This window comes from Eufriesea mexicana, unplaced genomic scaffold (assembly GCF_001483705.2).
Source record: "Eufriesea mexicana isolate 0111107269 unplaced genomic scaffold, ASM148370v2 scaffold1741, whole genome shotgun sequence".
NCBI lineage: Eukaryota > Metazoa > Arthropoda > Insecta > Hymenoptera > Apidae > Eufriesea > Eufriesea mexicana.
In genome coordinates, this window is record NW_016909828.1 from 573,497 (window position 1) to 597,998 (window position 24,502).

Below are 24,502 nucleotides of genomic sequence, written 5' to 3' on the forward strand. Positions count from 1 at the left end.
TCGAGGTGATATACCGCGTAAGTCATTTTTCCATCGTCGGTTCGTGATTCTAGGCTGTTGGAATAGTCGTTGGAGAGAATTAGGACGCTTAGAAGCGTCGTCCATATCAACCCTTTGCACTCGTGAGGCACCCAACAGTCGCCATTTGATCAAATTTCGAACCTCCATATTAATTAATACGTTAAATTTAAAATAATATAGCGGTGTGCGAGGTATCGAAATGAAATAATTCTACGTGTTAATTATTATAGACTGTTTATTCACTGCTCAAAAAAATATCGTCAGCTTTATAGTACAAAATCTTTGAACTCCTATCCTTTTTTGACCAAAAAATTCGTCGAGTACGAAGGGTTAAATTTCGCGTCGGTGTACCTAATATTTGCGTTAATATTACGAGGATAGTATTATTAGGGCAGTATTAATATTATTCATCGTCTGCACGACCAATTTTTGAATATTAATGAAGATTCTTTAAATAAGTCAATATTGCCGGTTTCATGATTTTTCTGAAGGCTTAGAAGCTTCCATATTAAATTTCGTGTTGGTGTTAATACGGATTTAATTCGACTTAATTACTTAACACGTATTAATATAAATTACCAAAAATCGAATCTTCGTGACAGACCCAAGTCACGAATAATTTCTACACGAAACATTTCTATACTTCTAATCTATCCTATCAAAATACCACAAAATTGAATCCCACGATTAATTGACGAGACTGACTCGTGATGAAAATTTTAGGCCAAACTTGACTATCACGAGTCAGGCTCGTTGCTTAATTTGGTGTCGAACGTGGATATCACGAGTCTGACTCGTGATCGACATTTCGGGTAGGACATGAATATCACGAGTCTGACTCGTGGTCTTAATCCCGGGCCAAGTACGAATATTTCGAATGGGTTCGCGGCTATTTCAAACTCACAATCAATCGTAAGATATCGTGTTTCAAATTCCGATACTCGGGCTCCTTCCCCGATCATTCAGGCATACGCGCTTGTCACGGCTTTTCTCGAATTTCAGCGTAGTGCAAGGGGTTAAGTATTCAAGATCCATAAAACAAGGTGCTATATTTCACCTAAAAATAAAATCCGAAAGTCAGAGTCTAACGATAAAAATCACAAGACACTGGCTAATCCCATCAGACCTCAGAAGAGATCTTCAGGATCCTACATTTTTCAATTTCTTACTTTCCCAAGCTTTACATACGGTGTAGTTAAGCCATAATCTCTCATCTCGCGTCAGCTCCACTGCTTCCCTCGACAAGTTACAAAAGAGACAGCTAAAAAAGGAGAAAAAATAAAAGAGGAGGATCACGTAGGAAGATTGTCACGCCTACCAAGCGTCACTTCCGGTCACTGTTACTTTCCTTCGATCCCCGTCGATCGTTTCGATCCTGTGGACCGATTTCGCGTGCGTACGATCTCGGTGGATGGAAAGCCGGAAATGGTGGTCATCTGCCGGGCACCCAGGCCTCTCAGAGGCGTCCACCTCCGGCGGAGATGAAAGTCCGTGCAGTTCTGCAAGCCGTCACGAGCAATTAGAGCGCAAGATCGTCTCGGGAGAAGCGTTTCGTTGCGGCAACCGCGTTCCTCGAACGGCGGCTCGCTTTCCCAAGTTCTGGGTCACCGGGTCTCCTGTTCGTCGACTCGGGCCAAAACAGGAGTAAGAGGCCGTCAGGCCGGTCTGCAGAACTTCCAGACCGATCGAACTCACCGCCTGGTATGCCTCTTTTTTCCCTTCGCGGCTACCTTTTCACCGATTGACATCGTTTTATGACCCTTTCACGCCGGCGATTTATGTCCTCGCGCGTGTGTCCCATTTTCTGCTCGACCTGGCTTCTCTTCTACACGTCTTTCGCCAGACAGAGGAGCAATTTGGGATCGTTGTCCAATGTATACGAATTTTGCGAGAAGGCTACCTTTTCACCGATTGACGTTGTTTTATAACCCTTTCTTGCAGGCGACTTACGTCCTCGTACGTGTGTGTAGCGTTTTCAGCTCTAGCTGACTTCTTCTCTGTGTGTTTTTTGGGTTTTGCGAGATAAAAGAGCGATTTGGGTCCCTTGTCCAATGTATTCGAATTTTGAGTATCCAATTTTGCGAGAAGAATTTTTATCCATGGAAACACAAACTCAAAACTCATAAAATTAATTTAAGTTGGGAAAAGTACACCAAGATAACGAAACGAAAACGCACAAAGATGCACTCTAATTTAACTCTCTTTCCAACACCAAGCGACTCACGCTCGTGCTGGTCACAAATGATTTCTGAGGACTCTGTTTTGTTCATCAAGGACCATGCTTTTATGTTTTTCTTAAGCTTCACTTCCCCGTAGGTACCACGCAGCTTAATTTTGCTCCCCAAAATAACTTTTCCATTTGCTTCTAGAAAATATTGATCGGTTTATAATTTGTTTTCGTTGGCAATGGTCGATTCGCGATTTCTTTCCGAAGTACCTGGTCCACCGAGGTTGCGGGAAAAGAGGCATAATTGGAAAGGAAAGCCTGAGTATGAAAAAGGAACAGAATGAATGGTTCAAATAAGGGTGCAAGGGCACGAGAGAGTCAGAGTGTGTAAGAAGTCCAAGTTAGTCTAACAGTTCAGTCTAAGACAGTCCATCGAGGAATTTCCAAAATCTAAGAATTTTCAGTCAAAGACAGTGTGTTAAAGTCTGAAGTCAGTTTATAAGAGCCATAGTATCTTGACAAAAATTGACTGAAACCTTAACGATTTCTTAATTAGTTTTCCTTTCTGAAATGAATTAGGATAATTCGAAAGTACAAGGTTTTATTTTATCTTCGTTATCGTTTAAAATACGATAAATGCACTTATGCTAACAATCGTGCAGAGCCAATAAATTATAAAATCGTGAAATTTTTGAATATTCCTGTTCTAGTAAACAAATTAGATTTCTTGTTACACTTTTAATTCCTATTTCTCCTGTATTTCAGTAACTAATGAAGATTGCTTGCTTTAAATAGATATTATTACATAACAAAGCGTAATGGAATTAAAAAGAACAAACCCGTTTTCAACACATTTCAATTTTACAATCACAAGATGTTCATCAGCAGTGTTATCAATCTCTGTTCGCCGAACTTATATTATAATCACGCAAATTCATCATTCATCCTGTTATAAATCTTGCAGACTGTGTTTGGTAGCCTGGTAGCTCTATATTCCATGCTGCACACGAGAGATATATCAGAAATTTATTAAGCCACATCACTTCCATATCAATTTTCATATCAGATCGTGTCACGTTGAAAGGATGTAATAACCAGAATAAATCGTAGATCACGCTCTCCAATTTCGCATATCGTTCCGAGATAAATGTACTTTGCTGTATTTTTCATTCTATCGGGATAATAAAAAGTATCGAAAGCTATTGACGTGCTAAATGCGTGAAATCGAATTTCTGCGGGTTTTAATATTCTCGATTCCCGGGGTACTGAGAGCGAAAATGCGAAGAATCGATGAAAGTAAAAATGAAAGAGAAAATTGGACTTGCAAATATGCTCTGGAAAATCCACAACTTTCCTGGCAGAAACAAGGCGATCATCGATTCTACTTAAAAGTTTAAACAGGTGCGTGCAAACCAGAAAAATACTTCCATATTGTCGACGATGGGCTTTCTCGCTGTTTGTTTGAAGTTTCTCTAAGATAAACAAACCTGTTTTCTGAACCCAGTTTGCAAAGTGTTCTTGCAAGGATTTATGTACGTGTTCGGCTCTGAGAGAGAAATGAATTTTAAAATCGGACGAATAAAGTCATTCTTTGTTGATTCGTTTAATTTTTCAATCCAGAAATTTCTAATAATTGTTTGAAAAATTTTAAATAGGCTACTCTCCAAGGAAAATTTAATTATTTATGTATATAACCTATTTAACAGTGTTAAGAAAACGCTATTTAACACTAGACCTACCACAACCCAACTCAACTCAAAAGCCCTGTGAATAGAAAAATGGAGGGTAAAGATCTCAAATTAAAAAAGAAGGAATACAACAAAAGGAAATATTAAAAAGTTCCTAATACTAATTCCAAATCCAGAATTTTTAATTAAAAATTAGAAATCGGTCATTTAGGCTGTGGTACAGTTAATGTTGATTAATCTTACGATTAATCCTTTGCACTCGAGAGGCGACCGTCAGTCGCCATTAAATAAAATTTCAGTGATCGATACTCATTAATATGTCAAATTTAAGATAATGTAACGGTGTACGAGGTATCGAAATTAAATAATTCTATGTGTTAATTATTATACGAATTCTTATTTACTGCTCCGAAAAATATCGTCAGCTTTATAGCAGAAAATTTTTGAACCCCTGCTCTTCTTTATTCAAAAAATCATCGAATGCAAAGGATTAAAACTTTACTCACAATGTGATTATTCTGAACCTTAAATTTAAAAAATATTATATATCAATATAATTTTAATTCATAATAATTCCTAAAATTATAAAATAATTATATTGGTATAATAATATTATAAAATACTCGTTGTCAATTTCCTAGAAAACCATCCACTTATTAAAAAGTTTCATTTTATTTCGTATTTTCTATTCGTTTCAAACCTATATATCAATATAAATTTAATATATAATAATTCCTAAAATTATAGAATAATTATATTGGTATAATAATATTATACAATACTCGTTGTCAGGTTCCTAGAAAACCATCCACTTATTAAAAAATTTCATTTTCTATTCGTTTCAATATTATATATCAATATAATTTTGATATATAATAATTCCTAAAATTATAGAATAATTATATTGGTATAATAATATTATAAAATACTCGTTCACAATTTCCTAGAAAACCGTCCACTTATTAAAAAATTTCATTTTATTTCGTATTTCCTGTTCGTTTCGATAAAATATCGTAGTCACCCTATTTTCTATTATACGACTCGTTAAAAAATCTCTGTCACGCAATTTTTCGTCCGAAATTTACGGAAAATCGTGTAACAATCCGAAGATTAAAAATTCAACCGCGAGATAGAAAATTCGGCGAGTCCTTTACTTCCGGGGATGAAGAGACTTCCGGTCATCGACTAGCGACGCGAAGAAGAGGAAACGCATCGTAAAACGTGATTGCCAGTTGCGTGGCCGGGTATTGTTAACGCCCTGACGATTTTCTCTTGGCTGCTCGCTCCAACGATTACCGTTCTTCCTTTCTCCCTCGACTGGAACAATGAGCGTTTCCTCTTTTTCGATTTCTGTCGCTTTGAATTCGCGCGCGCCCGTACGCGCCCGCGCAAAAGGGACTTCCGTCGGTGTTATGGAAATTCGCGCGCGCTTTGCATGTCTCCAGCCACACCTGATTAGCATTGAACGAGAACAATACGAACGGCAGTGGCCACTTTGGCGGTTCGTTCTTTGCAATACGTTCCTTTCAATTGACGAGCCCCCTCGGTTAAATTGTTTAATTCCTCTTGTTCCGGTTGCCACGTTCCTCCCTAAGTTTTCGCGTTCCTGGGTAATTTCTGCAATCGGGGTTCGTGATACGATTTCCCTGGATTGGTGAATATGAAATTTTAGCTCTTGAGATACGACTGTGAATGTACTAAGATTTCTCAAGATCAGAAATTTTTTAATTTTAAATATTAAAATTGGGAATTTTTTAGTTTTGTGTCTAGCAATTAGGGGTTTAAAGATTTCGTATCTCGTGATTAGGAATTTATAGATTTCATGTCTCGCAGTTTGATTAAAAATTTATAAGTTTATATCTCGTTATTAGAAATTTACGAATTTTGTACCTCGTGATTATAAATTTATAAATTTGGTACCTCTTAATTAGGAGTCTATATATTTTATGTCTCGCAGTTAGAAATTTATAAAATTTAAATATTAAACTTAAAAATTCTTCCTTAAACCTTAAATTTAATTTCAAAATTATTTAATTCTGAAATTAATTTAGGTAAAGTTATTTCTCCTGATTCTTCACGTCCCTGTTACACTTAATTTTATTATTTCTTATTTATAGAATTTCCATCGGTTTTAGAATTACAAGATTCTTGGAATATCGGATTTATAGTTTCCTCATGTCGAAAGAGTTTATATAGCAGAAGGTTGTTCAGGTCTTTAAAGAAGAAATAGCGCAAAACATAGGAAGAATAGGAAGGTTTTAATGAAATTCTGTTTTATCCCATTCTAATTAGTTCTTTGAATTAATTAAGTGGCCATTTTCACTCGTGTTTGCTATAGCTTGACACAACTCGCACGCCACTCCTTTGTTCATTTCCTTCGCGTCGTAGAAATTTATGCGTTTAGAAATTTCGAAGAATTTCGATGTTTGAAGAGATAATAGCGCTAGGAGCAAAGGAACCAGAGAGTTTTAATAAACTTTCGTGTTTCAATCCATCTTGGTTATTTCCCTGACGCGACAAAGGGGCCATTTTCACTCGACTCGATTATGGCATGTCGCCTAACTCGCGTGCTCGTTCCTTTTTATTTATCTAATCTACGTCAAGCAACGAGTAACTGTAAAACGACTAAGTTTTATCTGAAATATTATATCTTTTACCGATTATTGCGTTTTTTCCGAGACGTCATTGCCGATGCTGTTTTATAGCCTTTCTCTTAATTCGTGCTCCAAACATAGATATCAACCTTGAGTCCGACAATCTAAGGTATCCCAAGATTCGCACGGGTTTCTTCGCATAATTCTAAAGTAATTTTCACCAGCTTTTACGATGCATTTCTCGAGATTATAATCATAAAAATGTCACGATGATTGATGACGTTGAATAAGCAAGTTGTGATAAATTGTATTATAACGCATCTTAATATCCAACATCCGTTCTACTCTACTTCTTCGAAGTATAGGATAAGACAGGAATAATTTTTTATTTTAGAAAAATTAAATTCTGTATAATAATTGGATATTAATTTGAAACTTCAAAGAAAGTGGATTTTGTAATACAGGAAATTTCGAATTTTAGGAAAATTAAATTTCATAGATGTACCAATATGATATATTTTTAATAAGTCGGTACTGTATTATTTATTCGATTAATAGAAATAAGAAATTACTCAAAATTTGGCCAAAAATGTAGAAAAGCTGGTCAAAATATGAAGGCATGATTTAATATATATCAAAATTCAGGAATCTCAAGTCAAATTTATATTATTCATAATAAAAGCCAAAATGGCGGCCCTAAAGTGGTAAATAGACATGTTAAACAAATTTTGCATTTGGTAGAAAATTGGCATATGGGAATTTTCTAAATTACTAATTACGAATTTAGACTCGGAATTTTCAAAAAACGAAATGACGGCTATCGAACGAAGGACAGACATGTCAACAAATTTTTGACATCTGACAGAAAATTAGTATGCCTGGCATATTAAAAAAAATTTTGGCATCTGACTGAAAATTGGTATGCGAGTGTTTTCAAGCTTACTAATTACGAATTTAGACTTGGAATGTTAAAAAACAGAATGACAACTACAGAATAAAGGGCAAGCATATCAACAAATTTTGACATCTGACAGAGAATTGATATGTGTGTTTCTTCAAGCTCACCGATTACGAATTCGAACTCGGAATTTTAAAATACAAAATAGCGGCTACAGAATGGAAGACAGACACGTTAAAAAATATATTGCATTCGGTTCAAATTTGGTATGCAAGGGTTTCCGAGGTGGCTGATTACGAATACGCGTTGAACGCCGCGCGGCGCAGCGTAGCAAGATGATGCATCGTCTGGCAAAAACTCCGTATCTAATTAAAGTTCATTGCTCGTCTACACACGGTGGCTGACCTCTGGCATCGATCGGTGCCGTGGTTCGACCTTAATCGTGACAGGAAGTTTCGTGACCGATACAGATACGGATTCAGCCGCGAGATACGTCCGTGGCATGCTCGGTGCACGGCGTGGGCGTCGAGCGTTCGTTCGCGTCATTCATGGCTCGAGCAGCGGGTTTCGAGGCTGGAAAAAGTCCCATGGTACACGTACCGATCGCTGATTATTCATCATCACGATCGGAATAACGTCCTCGTAATCTGTTCCTTCGACTGTCTTCATTGGAAGGTTGAAGGTGTTCCAAGAATAGAACCTCCAGTTGTGGGATCGGTGAGAGAATTATCGATCCCGATCGAGATCGAGGATAATTGCTTTAACCATCGTGCTAATCCTCGCGAGGAGGAATGATCCTGGCCGTGATAAACGTTCAGTTTCGAGGATACAACGTTGTACAGTGTTTCAAGGCGAGTTCTCTTTTATGAGAGAGGATCAGAATAGACTTTCAATTATCATATACAGCTTCGAACATCTTTGAGGATCTCTGGACCAATAATTTTCAACTCTTTTATCTTGTGAAGTAATTAAGTTTGGTGACATATAGCGAAAATTGAGGTGTCAGATATATATTAGCATATTTTCGAAATTTTTATATCATTCTTCTGAGATAAACAAGGGATATCGTCTCTTTAAATGATTTATTTTCAAATTTCTTTATTCCATAATTTTTATACATTAGTTGTTTAAATTATACGGTAAAATGAATATATTTTATGTACTTCATTTTTACTTCTTTATTTCACAATCTAGGTTTATGAGAGAGGATCAGTATAGACTTTCAATTATCATATACAGCTTCGAACATCTTTGAGGATCTCTGGACCAATAATTTTCAACTCTTTTATCTTGTGAAGTAATTAAGTTTGGTGACATATAGCGAAAATTGAAGTGTCAGATATATATTAGCATATTTTCGAAATTTTTATAGTACATTTCTAAGATAAACAAGGGATATCGTCTTTTTAAATGAATTATTTTCAAATTTCTTTATTCCACAATTTTTATAGATTAGTTGTTTAAATTATACGGTAAAATGAATATATTTTATGTACTTCATTTTTACTTCTTTATTTCACAATCTAGGTTTATGAGAGAGGATCAGTATAGACTTTCAATTATCATATACAGCTTCGAACATCTTTGAGGATCTCTGGACCAATAATTTTTAGCTTATTTATCTCGTGAAGTAATTAAGTTTGGTGACATAGCGAGAATTGAGGTGTCAGATATATATTGGCATATTTTTGAAATTTTTATATCATTCTTCTGAGATAAACAAGTGATATCGTCTCTTTAAATGAATTATTTTCAAATTTCTTTATTCCACAATTTTTATAGATTAGTTGTTTAAATTATACGGTAAAATGAATATATTTTATGTACTCCATTTTTATTTCTTTATTTCACAATCTAGGGGAAAAATCGATAACTAAATAACCAAACTTGATAATCAGGTATTTCTTGTTCTCAGAATTCTTACAGTACATATAAAATTCTAATGGTACACTAATGTGTGATCGAATACACTATATTTTTTGCCGAACGAGAAAGAAGTACACGTTAATTAATTTGCAATAAGGAAAAGAAAATAATGACAGTAATTCATCTCTTCATTTACTTAATAATCGAAGAAAAAAGAGATCAGTAGTGATACCACACGTTTTCAAAATTCCTACAGTGCACTTGGAAGTTCTTGCAAATAAACTCCAGTTAAGAATGACTACTTTAACGATAAAATATTCTTGTAAATAAAAATGAAAAGGGCTCGTAAGTCACTCTTCTACAAGCCCGATATCGATTAACCTGCGGATGCAATCACGAAAAACGTGATCCATTTAAAAATCAGCAAGTCAAATCTGTCCTCTCGATTGCTCGTTCTTCATCTTCCTGTGGAAAAGGAAGATCGAATTGGTGTGACTCCTATTAGCGAGGAGGAAACTAGTAAAACGCGATATTACCATATACGAAAACGAGTAGGGCTTAGAAAAAAGTTGTAAGTGCATGACGTGTTATGTCTTACACGATTCCCAGACACGACGAACGGCCATGTAATTTCACGGAGTGGCTTTCACACGCACGATCCGTGACCAATTGGATCAGAGGATTTCCAAGGATCTGTTGTTAATCGATCTGTTCTGATCTCAGCCCGTTGCATCACGGAAGGACGCGGAACATCTCACGGTCGTGCACGTTAGCCTGGTCACGAACCGATCTAATCTGCCCGAATCGCTAAGAGTTCCTCGGATATCGGCTCCAGCTCGAAACCGATATTAGCACTCTCTGCCTAATTTACGAGTCGAATGCGAGCGAAACACAGAGGAGGTGTGAGTATTGCTGTTCCATGAAAATATTTGCTCGGGAGAGAGCATGCGAATCGGCCTATCACGTCGGTTCTTCGATTACAGGATTTTTGCGTTGAAGATTTCTTTTTTAAATAGGATCTAATGATAGTGACAGTGAGAGGAAGATTTTTTGGTTCATTTTTAGGAATTTAATTTTTCTTTTTTTAAGCGAACTTTAATGGTAGTGACAGTGAATGATTTCTTGATCCATTTTGAGAAATTTAATTTATTTTCTTTAAGTGAAATCCAATAATAGTGGTAGTGGAATATTTTTTGGTCTATTTTTAGAAATTTAAATTTAAATTTAAATATTTCTATTTGGTCAATTTTCAGAAATTTAAATTTAAATTTAAATATTTCCAAAAAATATTCCACTACCACTATTATTGGATTTTACCTACAGAAAAGAAATTAAATTCCTCAAACCGTATATAGAAATCATCTACTACCGCTATTAATTTTTGTCTTTTAAGTGAAATACAATAATAGTGATAGTGGATGATTTCTATATACATTTTTACGAATTTAATTTCTTTTTCTAAAGTGAAATTCAACGAAAGTAACAGTGGACCATTTTTTGGTCCATTTAGAGGGATCTGATTTTTTAATGATTCTACAAAGTTTGATATTTGAAGAATTTTTAGAGCGGATATTTGTATAATTGTTGTTCAGTGTAAGAACGGTTGTATGATGTTGTTAGTTGGTGCTTTATTTGCATACTTGATCAATGATTATCGAAGGCAGTTGGATTTGATGTATACGGGTATAATGATCGAGCGAGGGCAAGTTGGTGTGATTGATGAAGAGTTCCGAGGATCCGATAATTGGATAGCAAAAAGAGAATGATTTGAGAGGTTCGAGAGTAGTGATATCTAAACACATATGGCTTACGATAATTTATACTTTCATCTCGTTGAAATAAAAGCCATTCTTTTTTCCTTTTCTTTTGAAAATATTTATAGAATGATATAGTAATATATCAAGGCATATATTCTTCGATTAGCCAATTTTATTATGATTATTACTACATTGTTAAACATTAAAACAAATATGCTCGCGTTTTAATATTATTTACACTATATATATATAAAAATATTTAAAAATAATTGAAAACTATATAGCATAAAAAATATTCTAGTTTTAATAACACCCTACAGTAACAATTTCTTATGTCACTAAAATGCAATTAAAAATTATAATTAAAACACGAATTTGTAATACAGCAGCTAAAATGGCAACGGGAATATTGGTAACAAGCGTAGCAGATTATCAGTTACCTTCGTAACCGATGAGTGGATACTTTTCTTCCAGTATATTGCTGAAAAAATGATAATTGACTTTCTAACCTTTTCCTGAAAGTATGTATATTACATAAACCAAATTCCGTGGAAAGGTTAATCGACTGTGACCAGGAGTATAGCAAGGTTAAGCAGGAAATTGTTGATGCGTTCTTCGCATCCTACGATCACGGTTCAGTAGTGTACCCTGTGATACTATTATTTCGTGTAACTGCCCGTAAATCGCGTTGTTCCAGTGGTGTTAAATTTAGCGCGAAATTGCGAATTTATGCAAATATATTCAATTTAAAAGTATTATCGAGGATAAGAAATTTAAATAGTCACGCAGAGTTTAGAATTATGAAATTTACCTTGCAATCACGAATTTACGAACTCCCTGTGAAATATTTTTACTTTTCATTTCGACAGTCATATTTTATTTATTGTCAAATAATTCGAATTTAACATCTAGTTAAATATTCCTCGAATTCAATATAATAATATTGAAAAATATATTTTATAGTTTGTTAACATTGGAAACATAAATTTCGGTGTTCAAAAATTCCTTTCACTGTTTATTCTAAATCTACTGACTACATTGGCAATTTGAATTACAAGAATTACATTTATTTCGTCATTCATACTCATTCTAATAGTCACCAAAATTATCCCAAATATTATGTTTCTCGATAACTTTCCTTTCCACAATTTCATCGAAATTCGTACCACTATTTCTCGTAAATAAAATATCCTCAAAACAAATCAAATCACTGCCACTTCTTCACTCATAAACAAACTTGAAACACCCGTGAACAAAGCCAAATACGACACCCAAATCCCACCCATTAATAGTGAAACTCAGACTCCAAAATTATCCCAAATTTCGTGTCTCTCCATAACTCTCGTTTCCACAATCTCGTCAAAATTCGTAGCCATTTCTCGCAAACAAAATATCCCTAAGCACGAGTTAAATCACCAGCCATAAACAAACGCGATGAAATTCTTGGAACACCCACGAACAAAGCCAGATACGACATCTAGATCCCACTCATTAACATTGAAATTCAGACTCCAAAATTATCCTAAATTTCGTACTTCTCCATAACTCTATTTTCCACAATCTCGTCAAAATTCCTAGCCATTTCTCGCAAACAAAATATCCCAAAAACGAATCAAATCGCCACCCATAAACTAACGCGATGAAATTCTTGGGAAACCCACGAACAAAATCAAACACGACATCCAAATCCCACCCATCAATATTAAAACTCCAAGACTCCAAAGTTATTTCAAATTTCGTATTTCTCTATAATTTTCAATCTCACAATCTCGTCAAAATTCGTAGCCATTTCTCGCAAACAAAATATCCCAAAACGAGTCAATTCTCCACGACTAAACACGATGACACTCACAAAAGTGATAACTCAGTAGTAAAACCAATTACGTCCTGACCCCATCCATCCTCTTCCACGAAACTCTTCAGTCGAATCTGGTGCAGATGCCTGGTACAGGAGAAAGTGTTAATTTTCAATGATCGTTGAACGTCGCGTTAACGAAGGAGAAAGCAGATGGAAAGGATTCTCCGTGGAAGCGCGTAGGCAAAACGCGAGTTTAATCAACTCTGTTTAATTGAATCATAAGCCAGCGTTGCTGTAACGATCCACGTAGCTGAGATTCCGTGGTTCGTGCGATCGGGCCCGTCTAATTACCTTTTGACAAAGATCGGACGGGTCGTTAAGGGTGCACACGAGGAGATCGATCCTAGCCGATAACCGGTCGACACGATCTGGCAATTCGTGGCGCAAGATTCGCGTGATCCTCGAGGCCGGGACTGGCCATCGAGGCAACGTTGTAACTCTATCCTAATAATTAACGGAATCGAATTAACCGTTCGATGAAAATGCCTGCGGCGAGATCGCGAGAGGTATGACAGGGTACACCTGTGTTACGGTGGAACGACTCGATGATTAACAATGGCCGATTGTAATGGTGCCTTGTGAAAGGTGATCGGCTAGATGGATTCCTGGGGAAGGTCGGGACGCGAGATTCGGATCTTTGCTTCCTATTTTTACGGGAAGTGCCACGAAGAGGAGGGAGACTTGGGACTCATTCTCCATTTCGAATTTTAATTCCTTTTAATTTATATAAGGCCATCGTTATTCGGGAATGGATGCCACGAGATGTATCACGCGTGTGTACATACGGACATATATACACACGTGTTAGGTGTGGAAGTCGTGGAACAGGTTTTTATATAATAATTGTATGGACTTAATAATTAATGGTAGTAAAGGTGGTTTTCTTGCGATACAAAATCGTTGTAATTGTGTATCATAGACATGTCTGTCTGACATGCGGAGAATAACGTTTGGGTCTCTGCGTTTCCGCTGTAATGGAGATTAAATAAATAAATGATAAGGTAATAATAATGAATTAGAATAAACAGTTAACAGTAGTAATAACAGTAACGAGTAATGTACGATCTATGAGCTTCTACTGTATACCTAAGTGTGATACAGTACATAGATAATAATAATTAAAGTGCTACCGCCATAATTACGTTGCCATTTGAATACAAATTTATACTAATTTCCTCGGGAGACTGCGAAAAGAATTTTGAGACGAGTCATTTTTATTCCCTTGATAGTTCTAGCTTGACTTGTGAAATTAACCCATTAGATGCCACGAACCCCATTTGGGGATTTTGGAATTTTACGTACACCACTCGACGCCAAAAATATATTTGGTACGCCTGACAGTTTAGTTTTATTCTATATGTATCAGTCGATATTGTATGTAGCAAAAAGTGTGTATTCTGTGCTTCGTTTCTGTACAACTAGCGAACAAATTTGAAATTCGTATGTAAGTTGAACGGAACAGAATTGTCATATATTGAAGCATTATATTTTTAGTTTGGTTTTTATATTATAATGAAATACCGTATATAAATATATATTTAATACAATTCAATAAATACATATTCAATAAAGAATAAAAGACTGAGTAAGTAACAAATCATTACTATAACCTCTAAATTACATAATTTACATAATTTAATCCTGAACTACATAAATCGTTACTATAACCTCTAAATTATGTAATTTATGTAATTTAGAATTAAATTATGTAAATTGTGTAATTTATAGGTTATAGTAACGATTTGTTACTTACTCAGTCTTTTATTTTTCATTGAATATGTATTTATTGAATTGTATTAAATATGTATTTATGTACAATATTTCATTACGTAATTTAGAGGTTATAGTAACGATTTGTTACATACTCAGTCTTTTGTTTTTTATTGAAATGATTTTATTGATCATTTTATACGGATACCCATTTTGGGACTTTTTCAAAAATATCAAATATTTTCAGGACAAAACATAATTGGAATATAATTATACTGTTACACAACCTTTTGTGCATATATAGTTATATATATATAACTTATTCGGCCAAAAATTTCAAAAAAAGAAATTTGGCAGTTAATGGGTTAACATAAGAGCTTAATTAACCCTTTAAGCTCGACGATTTTTTGGCTACAGAGGAGTACGAGTTGAAACATTTTCTTCCATAGGGTTGATGATATTTTTTGAGCAGTAAATAAGAAATCGTATAATAATTAACACGTAGAATTATTTAATTCCGATACCTCGCACACAGTTACATTATTTTAAATTTGATATATTAATTAATATCGAGCTTCGAAATTTTATCAAATGCTGATCTAGAGGCACCTCTCGAGTGCAAAGGGTTAATATTAAATCCTAGATGTTTGAATATTTTATACTACTTTACATGTCTCGATGTAGGAGTTTTATATTATTTCCTGATAGAATTTTTGTAGAAACGATCGTGGTAAAAGATGGATATTGATTTCTTGATGAAATCGCAATGGAAATGAGAATGTTGAATCGTAACAGTTGCTTCCTACTTCTACCGGAAGTACGCCGTGTTACTCGTAAGTACGAGTGCAGGATGGCGAGGCAAGGATCAAGGGAGCTAGGCATCAATGGAGCTTCGAGATAAAACCGAGATATTTTCTTTCGCCATTTTTTGCCAAATGCTCGCTGCACGTGATGTATCAGGATTACCATAATTCTATGGCAGGGGATAATGAAATGTTAAAAAACACGAGGATGCTCGATTGCGATTGCTTCTTTGTTCGTATCTCCCTTAACCGGAAGTGTATCTCGTTTCTTGAGAAAGAATCATCTCGGAGTCTAATGCCGAGATGAAATAATAAACTATGCAATTTAATTCTCGTGTGTGTGATAGATTAACGTTTTCGTCGGTAATATTAACGTTATAAACGACGAAAGATAAGCGTTTTGATCGTAATGAAGTCTTAAACCCGGAATGGTAGATCGAAATCGCTGCTTCGTATTTTCGCAGCGTGACTATAGTTGTAAGTCGAGAGAGAAGCATGGAGTCAGGCTGCGAGATAATGCAACGTTATCTGGTATGATTAATGTAATAAAATGTAACGATTTAATTATCGTGCAGGGTATATTAAGATTATTATAACGGGATAAGTTTCGTTAAGGATAAGACTTCTGTAGGAAGTCTTTTTCCATTCCTACTTTTCCTTTTAATTATTTTTCCATGGACGTATTATCAATCGAAATCCATCATTTTTGTATCGAATTATTTTTTAATCACTTTTTACGTACGTACATTTACACCATCCCTTATCTAAATATTCGTGATTTTTGTATTTTTCTATTATTCACAGTGGAATCTAAAGAAAGCAGTAATTTTAACCTATCATTTCCAACTATTTTATTTATACATATATTTTTTTAAATTATAGCTTATTTCATATTAATTCTCTTGAAGATTCTATAATTTTCGTGTTAGGTGTTTGTCGTTTTTCTTTTAATTTGCGGATGAGATTTCTGTAAGAAGTCTTTTTTCCCCTTACGGTTTTTAAAATTATCGTTCGATGCACATATTACCAATTGAAATTCTTCATTTTTGTATCGAATTATTTTTTAATTATTTTTTACGTACGTACATTTACACCATCCTCTATCTAAATATTCGTGATTTTTGTATTTTTCTATTATTCACAGTGGAATCTAGAGAAAACAGTCATTCGAACCTATCACTTACAACTATTTTATTTATACATACATTTTCTCATGTTAATCCCGTAAAGGTTCTTCAATTTTCGTATTAGGTGTTTGACGATTTTCTTTTAATTTATGGATAAGGCTTCTATATGAAGTCTTTTTCGCCGTTACGTTTATTAAAATTATTTTTCCATGGATATATCACCAGTCGAAATTCATGACTTTGTATCAAATTACTTTTTATTTATTCTTTACGTATGTACATTTGCACCATACACACATAGATATTTGTAATTTCTGTATTCTTCTATTACTCAAGGCGGAATCTAGGGAAAACAGTCATTCTAACCTATCACTTCCAACTATTTTATTTATACATATATTTTTTAAAATTATAACTTATTTCACATTAACCCTGTTGAATATTCTACAATTATCGTATTAGGTGTTTGTCATTTTTCTTTTAATTTACGGATGCTTATTATTACGTGTACGTTTCTCGTGTTACCAGATTACCCCCCATATACATCACTCCTGCCGTACATTACGTAATTCAGACCCAAAAAGGACGAACAGAAAATCAGCATCGCGCAATATCCATGTAATTATAATTACGCAATCGCGTAAATAATCGCCTGTTCCAAATTCTCGCGCAGTATGACGATAAATAAGTTAAATAAATTACCAGAGGCAAGAGAAACGAAATGCAAAGAGGAAACAAAGGACGTGGCAATGGCAACACGCGACCGCCACTTCCGTTAACGAGACTTCAAAGCTCGGATCGATTAAGAGGTCGACGGGCATCTCGGCCAAGATCAACGATCTGCCGAGCGGAATCGAGGGCCCTCGAGGTTGCCGTCGGTCATCTAGAAAGTTGCCGCTCCCATCGTGGCAAAAAGAAAGAAAACGGAAGGAGAATTGCAAGAAGCACGAGCGTTTCTTCGCTTTCTTCCTCGTGAACGTTGACCCGGGCTGCTTTAACGCGATCGTGCCACGAATCGATTCCAACTTCCATCGGATTCCCAACGCGATCTTCCCGATTTTCCTATCGCGAACCTGGATATTGGATAATTCTCAATTTCTCGTCTCTCGTCGCTGATCGCATTGTGCCTTTATTCGCGACGAGGAGAAAGCAGATGCGTTCGAGGAAGTTTGATGAACGTGATTAGATCTATATAATGCACGTGCAAACTTCATTTTTGCAGACGCCGGGTTTACGTAATGCGTCTGAACCGGGATGGTGTATTTCGGGGAAAAGAATAACGTGGAACCCGTTTTCTCAGAACGTCAATTAACACTTTCACTGGATGCCTCTCCACGTGGTTGCCTTATTTGCATGCGGTATCGAGTCGTATGTAGGACCCGAGAGTCACGAAATTCTGCACAAAGCTTTTGTATTGGTCCATAAAGAAGGGACCTGTTTTACGTTTTGCAACGTAGAAAGCGGATTTCGTACGAAAATGATCTCTCGGCGTGGCTAATGGGAATACGACCGCTGTCGGTTATGGCAGTTCGGATGGAAGGTAAAAATTATTTTTAAGTACTGTCCGTGAAAGTAGGTAGGGGCTTTGGCAGAATCGTATTTCGAGGTTTTCGAATAATATAAGAAATATATCGATATAATATCTGTTCCATCGATATGGCACAAATTTCGTGTTTAATATAATGTAAAATAAAATTAAAGTAAAAAATTGATTATAAAAATTTGGTAATTTTGAACGGAGTCTGAATCTTCTACTGATAAGTTCCTCGATTGTGTATTAAGATATTTAGATATTAACTTTGGAAAATAATTCCTCCAATTTTGTATTAATTTTACGTGCAGAAATATATCGATAAAATATTTGTAGCATCGATATGACACAAATTTCGTGTTTAATATAATGTAAAATAAAATTAAAGTAAAGAATTGATTATAAAAATTTGATTAGGTTAAGTTAGAGTCTGAATCTTCTTCTGATAAGCTCTTCAATTGTGTATTAAGATATTTAGGTATTAATTTTGGAAAATAATTTCTCCAATTTTATATTAATTTTATATGCAGATGCATCTTCAAAGATTCCTCAATATTTTACTATTTATGAATCCTTCTTCTCGTTCATATTATTTCACTATATTCCATTATGTGAACCAAAATTTCCCATTTTTATAGAGAAAGGGAATTACAACAAGCTGCACGTCAAAAAATTCTTCTTTCTCGCAAAATAAATCTCAATATTTTGCTATTTATTGATCCTATTATTTGTTCATAATATTTCACCATTTTCCATTGTGTCAATCAAAATTTTCCATTTCTTCGAAGAAAAGAAATTACAATGAGTTAAAAAATTTTTCTTTCTCACAAAATTAATAATTCTCCCAAAGAAAATCCGACTGGAAGTGCTAAGATCGTGGCAGACATCCAAAACAGGACTCAACCGAAACCTAACACCCCGATCTATCAGCCCATGACCTAGCCAATATCCGAACCTCTAAATCCCACACTCGATCAATCGATTTAACCTACTTCCACGTAATCCACCGTGCTCGTGTTTCAACGATCCGCTTCAGACCTGCGTAAGCTTACCTACGACTCGTGTTCGTCGTAAGCGATTACCACGGGCAGGTGCAATGATGCAAAGAGTTTCGATTTGCAAGCTCCGCCGATACAGTCGAGTTACAGGTAGCGAGCAATCGGGTCGAAGTGACGCAACTTCGAGGATCAGGTCGTGGCAAAGACATTAATTGCGCAACGTGGAGCGTGTCTCTGTGAGCAGATTGAACGATGACGTTCAATTTTAAAGTACTGCTGTTATTATTGTAGCATCGCGTAAGAACCTTAAACGGAAAAGGGCCATGAAAGAGAAAGCGGGTGAAAGCGGACAAGACGAAAACCAGACCCATCGTGAAAACGAACGATCCATTGATGGCTGTGCGATATTTTCGAGGATCGGAGGAGTGGGGGTAGTTTTTGAGGATAATTAGGGAAAGCGGGACGAGCTTTTGGAGGGAGGAGTGTTATGCGAAGCTTGGTAGCGAGAGAACGAAAGAAATCGTGAAGAGAGTCGTTTAGGGTTGTTTTCTGCTATATTTTATTTTTATGCAATTATTTTTATTTAACCTTATTTTCAACTATATACAATGATTCACGAAAGTATTCGCCAATATATTTCAAAAGAATTTTAATGAAGATTTGCATGTATTGTACACATGTACGTAAAGCATAACGAGTTACACATAGAGTGATTTATTTATCAGTGGAAGATGACACTGACAGGAGTAAAATCACGAATTGAAGTCTTTTAACAATTCTTCTGCTCTCGAAACGAGATTTCACACGGAGGAATTTTCACTATAGGGCGTCTGAGCAGTAAAAATTAAACATCTTTTATTTGGAAAGCTTCTCTCTATCTTGTATCATTATACAATTACATTTATAGGAGATAATCGGGTTGTAGGTTTGAGCGATGATTTCATCTACATACGTGACGTGATATCTGGAAATAACATAAGAGTCATCCACCTGTAACTTGGTATACTTTACCTACACGCCTATTTTCAATAAAATGGAAATTTTTACAATTTTTGAGCATTCGAATGATTTATTGAGTCACTATATATATATATAGATCCTATATTATTAATTATAAAATAGATATACCAAGTTAATAATTAATATATTAATAATTGTATATAATTATACCTACACTGTATTTCTGTTTCTCTAATATTCTACTCTATCCTCTCTCTCTCTCCCTCTCTTTGCTTGCCGTGTAGTCTCCCTTTCCCATAACAATCACGGAACATCCGACCATAAGACTGTCCTCTCGCACATGAAACAAATATCCTCGCACTAGGTATCAACACTCACGCCATCGCTCTACCATACGCATTCGCATTCATACCTCACCATCTCTCACTCGTGAAAGCAATCCCACAGCGAGGGGGCCAGGTACAATGGCGATAGGGTGCATCGCTACTTGGGCCCTATCGGTCTTATTTCGATCGAACAAACCCGAGAAACCGAGAATGCTATAAATAAGTCGATGGATAGTGATGTGTAGGTCTCGATCGAGTTCGCCTCCTCAGGGACGAATTTATTAACACGCTTCTGATGGCGTATATCGTGGGACGAGTCGGAGCAGTCGTCCCTCGAGTTTCGCATGTTTTGGAGATGCGTGAAATGTGTTTATGTTTGTGCAAGCCAATGTAAATATCCTGTGCAGTGAAATATTTTGTTATATTCGTGTGTACGTCTGCTCGAGCCAATGTAAATATTTTGTTAAAATTCGCATACTTGAGGTATGCGTGTGAATTTATCGTCTGGTGGCTAGAATTTCAGTCATTTTGGGAAAAATAAAATGAAAAATTCGCTTCTTCCTTTGATATTGTCATTATCGAAAATCATAGCTATATTATCAAGACTCCTGTCTTTGCAATTATAAGATAGGATTAATTTTACGTAGATCAACCCTAATTTAAATTAATTCGTATTAACCCTCTGCATCCCCGATTTTACAATTTTCTTTTCGACAGAAAATTTATTTTAGGTATATTTGGTATTTTATTTTTGATATACCTTAAAAGACAGTCGGTTGATATTGATAAACTTAAACAAATTTTATTTTCCCAGTGAAGTCGACGTGAAATTACAATTAACAATAAATTTCCAAGTACTAAGATAATCAAATTTAGGAAACAGTTTATAATATTAAATTGAATTTTGGAAAGTTGTTCGAATGCAATTTTGAGACGCTCGTTTGAAATGCAGGATATTTAAAGGAAACGCGACAACTTCGTAAAGTAAAAGCGAGTGAAAAATTATGGTGTCGTGTAACGAGAAGCAAATAGCATTGCACGTGGGAAACCGAGAGTCCCATTGCGCCTACTCAGAAGTCGAATTGCATTCTTTTAATTTTATACCCGTCTTCAATTTTCGTTTCATGATAATTTAAAAGGCAGTTTACCAAACTCGTAATATCGACTTTCACCGTGCTGATTTATCGATGTGCGTGTTTCGTAAAGATGAATTTTACCGAGAAAAAAGAAATCAACGGGCCTCGTTACCCTTTTTCCACGTTTTCTCGCATCTCTGTCACATATGAGCAGCGCGCCAGGGCCATTTCCGAGATAATAAAAGTGGCACTGTTTCGCCATGGGATATTCAACCGAACTGGATATTTATCTTCTTCAAAGGTCGTATTTAAAATTAAGGAGTTAATAAGCATGAAATTCCCGTCCATAGGGGAAATTGCTAGGAGCATAAATCTAATTTAATATCGTTACGTGCTACCAGGAATATCGCAGATGCTACTTCCGACATTCGCGTTTTGCGCTATTCTATCCAAGTGGTATTTCAAGTAGCTTTTGCACGTGAGTGGACAAGTTAGACGATACCACTCACCGATGCACACCTTTCCCCACGGATGAAAGTATGAAACGAGGGTTACGATTCTTAATAGCGTGGAATCCCGTGAACTGTACGACCGTCTGCGAATATAAAATTGCTGAAGAGGAGAAAGGCGTCGTTAGAAATATCAACCAGAATGAAATTCTTCCTGGTGAATGTCGATTAATATGTAGCCCCGATCTCGGCGTTACATGATTTCCTGAGATACATCTGTCGAAGGTAGTTCGAAACTTCGCTCCGGAATTGTTAGTGCTGGATGAAATATCAATAACAATAAGAACAATTCTTTATTTAATTACAAAAAATAATCAAACTCAAATATCAAGTATTATTAATTTAATTAATTTCTCGCAATCACATGCTCACACCTATTTTCACTATTACAACTCAATTACAACTGACCTATGCCCAATCTCTCTGGTTTGTTCTTCCTACTTTCATACATTACATGACATACACAATTCACACACACCTCAATCGTTACACGTATACTCATTTATTACGATAATCTGAATCCATTAGATATTGGCATTGCTTCTTTATTATATCGTCATATGTATATTGAAAATTTATGTTCTCCAATACCACAGGGACTTCGATTAGTATACCTGCAATCGAGTTCTTTGTCTTTTATGGGATTTGAAATGATATATCGATAGGAGGAGTTATATATTCGATAGAAAAGGTTAAATTATATATTTATATAATTTTATATATTTTGTAGACTTGTGAAAATTATTCGTGGGTTACTCGAATTTATATATTTTTTGGTATTACTGTTATATTATTGGAATATTCATTGTAATATTCCTACGATATAATTTCATATTAATTATAATTAACTGTAATTTTAAGTATAATTATACTGTGAAATTTTTATTTATAATTAATCGTAATAATTGCAGTATTAATATAATAATTAAACTGGTGATTTAAATTTCTGTAATATTACGTTACATTTTAATTATTAAATGTCACATAAATATGGTATTGATATGCAAATTGAAAATTCTGGAAAGATTTTGTCATTTTGCATGTAAAATTATCAGAAGCGTAATAATTGTGGGAAATACACATGTGTTCCGATCGATTATGCAAATTATGAAATCGTGTTAACCTCTGTAAAGCATTGTGATTACGTTGAGTTAAAAATAATCTATTACGATATTCATACCTCGTTGCCGTTTAAACTGAGAAATAAAGCGTGACTCGATCGTAAACTATCCGTGAGATTCCTAAATGAGTCATGAAAATAGTAACTTTTGTTCTCATGAACAATAATCTACGAAGAAAATGAACTGTTTATATAGGATTAGTTAAAGCAACTATTGATTTTCATTGGTTAAAAAGGATTTATCAATTACTGTAATAGAAATTATTATAATATATTCCAGAACGTTGAATTTTTCTCATAAATTATTGGTGAAAAATACAAAAATGTATCGACTAATTATGCAATGGAAAAGACACTACTGTAATTAAAACGAATACAACAATTTAAATTTTCACTCTTAATATTTAACCCCTTCCGGAGTAAGTGTCTCGATAGTCTTAAAATGAATTTCCACTTAACTCACTAGCGCCACCACGGCTCATATCTCCGATAAATACATCGTTAAATTATTTTCTAATTTTATCGATGTAATTTCAGAATTTTCTTCTTACTATGTGCATCATATTCTTTGTATAATATTGTTTTCACATATTTTTTTACACTTGTACAACCGTACTCGTGAAATATTTAATATTTAATTACTAATTTTTACCTTACCTACTACGTCATTACTCTTATACATATTTTTTAATTTTCTGATACTAATATAAACTCTATTCTTGTTCCAGAAGGAGTGCAAACTGATTCTAGTCCAAGTGGAATCCATTATCCAAACAGACATCGTGTCTTCGCAGTAAAGGTACAGTTTTCACGTATTCTTTCAATTTCTATCATATCATTTATATTTCACGTTATACTTAACTCCTTTTACATACTTTCTCTTCTTTCTTACATCTCTCCTCCATTATCTTAAGTAAAATTCTCTGAATAAAAATAATCGAATATAACCCTATATATCCGGTCATCATTGAATTCTCTGCAAATGGTATTAAACACCATAGAGTCTTAGAACAAAGTACGAGATAAGTAAGAGATAAATATTTATTTATTGACTATACTCATTTGATTACATTCATCCTAAGTGACACAAACAGTTTATGGTTATCGTATTTATTCGCATAAAGCTGTTTTCTCGATCATCGCACAGCAACATACCTCCATATTGAAATTTCTTAAGTGTTACCGTGACACGAAAGTTATATCACATGCTATTCAAACAAAATTTCTATCTTCTCTTTCCAACTTCGTTAATTTCAAAGACAATAGCAGCTGCGTTCTGCTTAGACCTTGTTTAATACTCGTATCGTCTTTCTCGTTTGAATATCTCCATACTTCCTAGAAGGATTAAACCCTTTTAAAGTCTCCAATAATCGGTTTTATCGTACGAGGAATGCATCCGGTCTCGGAGCTATCTTAAACGCGATTCTTTACTTTCTACTTGCTGCATAGCGATTCTCGGAACGAAGAATGCAATTTGCCAATGAGCCACATCG

At 35.0% G+C, this 24,502-nt stretch overlaps 1 protein-coding gene across 1 annotated transcript in view; it reads left to right on the plus strand.

The window, feature by feature from the left end:
* The window catches only part of LOC108548585 (heparan sulfate 2-O-sulfotransferase pipe-like), a 102,642-nt gene extending 78,596 nt beyond the window's left edge, over nt 1–24,046 (plus strand). Inside the window, exons 3-4 of the mRNA XM_017901598.1 lie at nt 23,738–23,808; nt 24,011–24,046. Coding sequence (XP_017757087.1) covers nt 23,738–23,808; nt 24,011–24,046 — 107 coding nt within the window. The remainder of the gene's footprint in view (nt 1–23,737; nt 23,809–24,010) is intronic.
* Nucleotides 24,047–24,502: the final 456 nt, after the last annotated feature.